Here is a 6445-nt window from a genome sequence, read left to right as displayed (position 1 = left end):
TTCATCGAGTCTATCGTTTGAAGAGGTACTTTCTACTTCCAAGGGACTCCACATTTTCGTGGAAATCGAATATTAGCGGAAAATATTTCAAATTTAGAACAGCTCCTAAAACTCAACACCCGCAACACTGGCGAGAAATATGGTGAGAGAGTGGAAAAAATGCATGAAAGAATTTGTAATTTGTATTGTCCTTTAATTAGCATCACCATGCAACCATGAAATACAGTGCATGCATGTGAGAAGACCTGATGGATCTCGTACAGCTACAGTCCTTGCTTCGAACCTTAATAGCGGTCGTGCTGCTTTTTGTTGCCTTGCAGCCTCCACTAAGAGGTGGTCGCTTTTCCTTGAGCCAGCGTTTGCTACCGGGTTTTCACGGATATGACTTTCGAGGGCGGGACGTGTTTTCTCTTATTTCTGGGCAGTGTTGGTTATTTTGGAGGAACACTGGCGAGACTCCAGGATCTTTTTTACAACTGGTTAGAGATTTGACACCAAACCTTTTTCAGTTGAATGTTCGCGGGCAACCACGACAGCGTCAAGGGCGACAAAAGATAAATCTTATCAACCAAATTTTGTTAGTGCTCATGTGGTTGAGGAAGTATCCCCATGTTGACACCCTGGCGCTATTGTATGACATCGATCCTATGTCTGTCGTCCGGATCATTTACAAAGTTTTGCCTGAGCTCTGGCAGTACTTCCATAATCAAATAAGATGGCTCAATGATCTGGAATGGGCGAACTTGATGGGTAATTGGCCCGAATTTCCGAATGCAGTGGGTGCGATTGATTCAACTCCGCACGAGCTTTATCGGCCCTTAATCGAACCACAGAGACAATTCTACAGTGGCCACCGTCACTATCACTGTTTTAACACTCAGCTGGTTATAGATAACGAAGGGCATTTGCGTTTTGTGCAAGCTGGCTTCCTAGGAAGTACACACGATGCGACTGCATACCGGCTTATGACCCCGATTGGACCTGGACAACCCCTTAGCCTAACGCGTGACGCTGATTTTCTAGCTGATAGAGCTTACCCAGACGGCGGACCCCTACTTACTCCAATACGAGCGATGCAAATGCATTTACTGAACGCTAGAGACCAAAGGCGAGCTCGGAAATTTAACAGGTGTTTGGCAAGAAGACGCATTAAAGTAGAACACGTTTTCAAGGACATGAAAACTTATAAGGCTATAGCAAATATTTGGAGACATCCAAGGTGGTTGATGCCAATTTGCATTGAGCTTGTGGCGTTTTTGGCAGAAAGACGGGTCAGACTTTTTCAACAAATCTAAGAATTTACTGGAAACCCGTCCTTCTATATTTTCATTAAGTTGTAGTGAACGATATCAATGCATTTCATAGAAATTATAAGTCAAAAATATATTATAGAAAGGAGTTTACATCTTAAATTCGACTCTGCAGTCTATAAACTCCTTTAAATGAAAATTGTTATGTTTTGATTGTTTAGATATTAGAGATATGTGAACCCCAAAAAATGTTGTTTACAATAAGCTTGCATTAAACCCATATCTTATAAATCGTTATAATTCATTTTAAATATTTTGTACCTGCGAATTTTTGTCGTTATAGTCTTTTTTTAAAACTTTAGCTGGTTCACCGAAGCATGTAGCCACGTGAGCACATCATTAGCATGCTATTTTACTCACCAGCTCATTTGCATGTTAAACATTGCTTATGTGATATCGCTCTAATATATTAATAAGACCAAGTAAAAAATATACAAAAAAAAACATAAAAGACGAAACAAAAACAAATAAACAAACGAAGAATCAAACAAAAGAAATAAACAAACAAAAAAAAAGAAGAAGAAAAAAAAACAAAAAAAAAAAAAAGCATGATGGATACATCATGATCAGTAGTCATTAGGCTTTCAACTCATTGTTTTTTGTCACTCGATGTTCGGAGGTATGGTCCTACTCAATCAAGAAAGAAAAAGACAAAAACAATGTCATCAAACATCGGACGTCAGGATACAATGCATAAAATATCTAAATTATAATAGATAAATTATTGTACATGGTAAACATAATAAATCCTAAATAGAATACAAAATAGTCTAAAAAGTTAAACAATGTTCAAAAGAGGTTTGCCCAATACTGTCGTACGAGAAATAACACTTTACTGGCTTCCTGGTCAGAGGAAAAAGCTGTTGTTTTTGATAGTTGACGGGCTGTTTTCTGCCCAGTTTTTTGCGAATTTGTCGAGGAAAAACAACACTAAATACCTTTTAGTAAACCAAGAAGAAGATAGCTTTTGCCGTAAGTGTATTTAAAGCCAGAAAAATCAGAGAAAGACGTCTAAATATCAAAACGAACGAGCTAGTGGTTTCTACTTCTCGCCGAAAGATGGAGGTTTCAAGAAAAGCTTTGCCGTCCTTGAAGACTTTATCTAAAAATGTGTCTAGATACATTAATCCTATGGTTTTAGAAAACCTGGAGATAGACTGGCGAAGAAACGAAAAAGCAGAAGGTTTTTTTTTTTCTTGCAATCTTCTTCCCGAGGATTCAACAGCTTGGCTTCAGCTTTCAAAAGTTGTAGACTTGATGTTTTTTCTTTTCTTTTTTGATATGATTCAAACACTTTATATTACGATAGTCTTTACGTTCAAAGCCGGTCTAGTTTCATTCTGTCTTACTAAGTCTTTTACTATATCAAAGTTAAAATATGGTGTTTTTGCTTGCATAAGATTTGTCGGTGTTTTTTTTGGAGGTTACAAGTTTATATCCCCGCACGCTTTCAACACAAGTTTGAATTCGAGAAAAATAAAATCATGTTTATGCCAAAAAAGCCTCGTTATATGTACTGTTTAATAAACGAGGAGTGTTTTATCGGGTGTAAAACACGAGGCGTAGCCGAGTGGTTTTAGACCCGATAAAACACGATCTCCGAGTTTATTAAACGCCTTAAAAAACACATGATGTAAGTTCTCATATTGTACCGAATTCTTTACGAATTGAACCAAGTTGGATAGAGAAAATCCAAGTTAAAGTTTATGCAAATGAAGAGGAATCTATATCAGATATAAAACCTCCTTCACGGTCATGATTTCTATTGTGTTTCCTTCATGAATTATTAATGAGTTTTTAAAATATATTAAACGGATAACACCAGGGTTTGATCATGATTTTGAATGACTTTCGAGCGTGGTTTATTACGATCCATTGACTTTTGATAACGGCAATTCATATAGGATTTGATGGTGATTTTGACTTGATTTTCGAGCGTGGTTTATTACGATCCATTGACTTTTGATAATGGCAATTTATATAGGATTTGATGGTGATTTTGACTTGAGATTACGAATCGTACGAACGGATAATTAGATGCACAGTTGGTACCATCCGTACGAATGGTTCGGATGGTGAGGGACGCCAGGTATGGCATCATTGAAACTACCACAGGGTGACCATAGCCATTTTACATAGACGGGGACAAAAACACTTCACAAAGGTTACCGTGAAAGGTTAAGTGCACACACCTAATGATATGCATGTTTTATGCATATCAATGACTTTCACGAACCGTACGGATCGTGGGCACATACGATAGAACTCCTTTCCGAAATCGATATGTCGAAAGAAAGCTCAGAGGAGAATGAAGCCAAAAGAAAGGCAAGAAGTAAAAGAGTTTTTTTGGAAGAAGAAAAGCTCTGGAGGCGTGAAAAAGAAAGGGAAAGACGAAGGAATCTCACCGAATAAAAGCGTCAAGCAGAGAGAGAGAGATTATTCGAATCGGACGCGTTCTTTCTAACGAAACAAACCTGTGTTTTGGAGTACCACAAGGTTCTGTTCTCGGGCCTGTATTGTTCTCTCTATATGTTGCTCCGATAGAGGACATTATCTTTTCACATGACTTACAGCCCATGCTTTATGCAGACGACACGCAGATCTATCTTACACTGGGAAACGAACATGGAGTCACTGTAGACAAGATCGAAAATTGTATCAAGCACATCATAGGATGGTACTCAAACTACTTCTTGCTATGCAACACAGATAAAACGAAGGTGATCCACTTTTCGTCTAAATTCACCAGCGCTGAACCCATCCATGTGGTTAACATTGGAGCTGATGCTGTACAGTTAGAACCTGAGGTGTGTAATCTGGGTATCATGTTGGACAAACATCTGGTCATGACTAAGCAAATTAATGATGTATGTAAATCGTCCTATCTTTCACTACGTAACCTTAGAAAAATAAGGAACTATCTAGATCAACCTACCACTGAAAAACTAGTTCATGCTTTTGTGTGCTCCAAAATTGATTTCTGTAATAGCCTCCTTTTTGGTATTCCGATGAAGCAACTTGACAAATTGCAACGTATATTAAATGCAGCTGCTCGCATTACCATCAGAGCAAAGAAATTTCAACACATAACACCTATATTCAATCGTCTTCATTGGTTGAACGTTGCCAAAAGAATTGAATTCAAGCTTTTAACGGTCACATACAAAGCTATAAACGGTATCGCTCCATCCTATATAAGTGAAGATCCGGTACTACCTTGAGTAATGTTAAACAGAAATTCAAAGTCTAAAAATGTCGGCAAAGGAACTTTGTCGAAGAATATTTCAAGAACAAAACTAGCCCCTGCTGAGTTGTATGAAAAAATCCTAAGTGTCAGAGTATACTCGCGCAAAAAACAAAAAACAAAAAACAAAAAAAAAAAACAACAAAAAAACAACAACAACAACAATGTATTCCAGTGCGCATGTTTTTTTTATTATGGGAAGAATTATCTTGATCTCGAATAACAAATAATTGAATATTTTTTCACTCGATTTTATTTCTACCTTTCAGTTTCATTTAAATTGGGCTCCCTGTGACTTCCGTATCGGGAGCTCCGCTTTTAGGCAGTGCCTAAATATATATATTAGCATAGCTCGTTCTTGGTCCAGATCCGCCCTACTGTAAGTTAATTGGTAAACCAAACGTTGAGAGCAAACTCTCAAGCAAACAAATGAAAGAATAAAGTATCTGATTCAACTCCACTGACATCTGATTGGCGTATCCAACTTATCAAAAAATCAAAATCAACGATCGGAGTCTAAACGTTCGTAGGAAAAATCGAGGGGGTTCATTGCAGGCCCTACCTTTCCTTCCTTCCTCTTCCCAGTCCCCGTCCCCTTCCTCTCCCCAGTTTCCCCTCCCCGCATTTGCCCAGTCCCCTATCCCTTTGCCTTTGGGCCGCTACGCAGGATACAAAAGTTACCACCCTTTGCCTCTATCCTATTAATATTAATTTTTTTGTTGAACATATTTAGAGTAAGCTTATTTGCGATTATCAAGTCATTGACACTGGATCAAATCTTGATTTAGGTGATGGCTAATGCTATCTACATTATTAGATGCAAAAGTTGAATGAGTGTCATCTGCATACGAACGAGGCTGACAGTAGGAAAGACAGTTTGGGAGATTCTTCATGTATAGGAGGAATCATAAATGCCCCTGGATTGTCCCCTGAGGAATGCCGCAGGATAGTTAGTTAATATCTTACAAATAACCATTCACTAAGCCGATTTTTGATTGCGCTCACTCAGGTAGGAATTGAACCAATCATGAGGGATTCCCCTTATTCCATATTGGTATAATTTAGATAAAACAATGTCATGGTTCACTCTGTATCGAAAACGTTTTTTAGTTCTGAGAAAACTACGGAGTTTACCTCACCCAGGGTGAGGGTGTTGGAACCCTGACTGGTGACTAAAAAGTAGTTTATTGTCAGTTAAAAATATGGAGACCTGATCGTAAACTATTCTTTCAAACACTTTCGGCACAACCGAGATAATCGAGATTTACCTCCAGTTCGTTGTGTGCGCTCAGTTTTCTCTTTTCAATTTTACACGTAGTTGGATATTTTAATGCTAAAGCCTCATGGTCTAATCTTCTTATAAGTAATCTAGAAAATTACAATAAAGCCATTTAAGTAAGTTAAAGTTAGTACCTAAAAAAAGTGTCATATGCTATCGAATCATAAAAGGCTTGATATTTTTTTTCTAGCGAAATCTTTTATCCCTTACTTTTGCTTTTTCTCTCACTAACCAACGTCATCCAAAGCGCGCGCAAGGTAATTAACTGATTATCTGTTTGATGACGTCATGCGCGTTCACGGTATCTAACTAAGCGACAACGTCGACGAAATTGAGGCGCTTCAACCTTCTATTGTATTATTACTTCGTGTTAACTAGTATTTTACTCAATAAGAATCCCCGTTTTAGAGTGAAATGACGTCTTTTGGGAACGTAATGATGAAAAGGTAAATTATACACCGTGAAAAGATGAAAAAACTTACTGACGTTTCGGACGCTAGTCCTTCGTCGGAGTAAAAGAGAAAGAAGTGGTAGAAAGGAGTGTATATATGATAGAATAAGATCCCACCAAACCAGTTTCCCGCCATTTTAATCTAGCTAACCATTCTCTTT

At 37.9% G+C, this 6445-nt stretch overlaps 1 protein-coding gene across 1 annotated transcript; it reads left to right on the top strand.

Annotated features, from left to right (window-relative positions):
- Positions 1 to 3886: 3886 nt before the first annotated feature.
- On the top strand, positions 3887 to 4531 carry LOC148911233 (uncharacterized). Its single transcript, XM_089029917.1, has one exon. The coding sequence runs from the start codon at positions 3887 to 3889 to the stop codon at positions 4529 to 4531; it is 645 nt and encodes a 214-aa protein (XP_088886043.1).
- The last annotated feature ends 1914 nt before the right edge of the window (positions 4532 to 6445 follow it).

The sequence above is a fragment of the Actinia tenebrosa genome, unplaced genomic scaffold (genome assembly GCF_029948245.1).
Source record: "Actinia tenebrosa isolate PJP-AT-01 unplaced genomic scaffold, QUT_ActTen_1.0 PGA_scaffold14__42_contigs__length_11649687, whole genome shotgun sequence".
NCBI classification, from domain to species: domain Eukaryota; kingdom Metazoa; phylum Cnidaria; class Anthozoa; order Actiniaria; family Actiniidae; genus Actinia; species Actinia tenebrosa.
Note: the sequence above shows the minus strand (reverse complement) of the source record. Positions and strands in the feature narration are given on the sequence as shown.

Coding starts and splice junctions, on each gene's coding strand:
- LOC148911233 (XM_089029917.1), top strand. CDS start 3,887: ATGCTTTATGCAGACGACACGCAGATCTATCTTACACTGGGAAACGAA.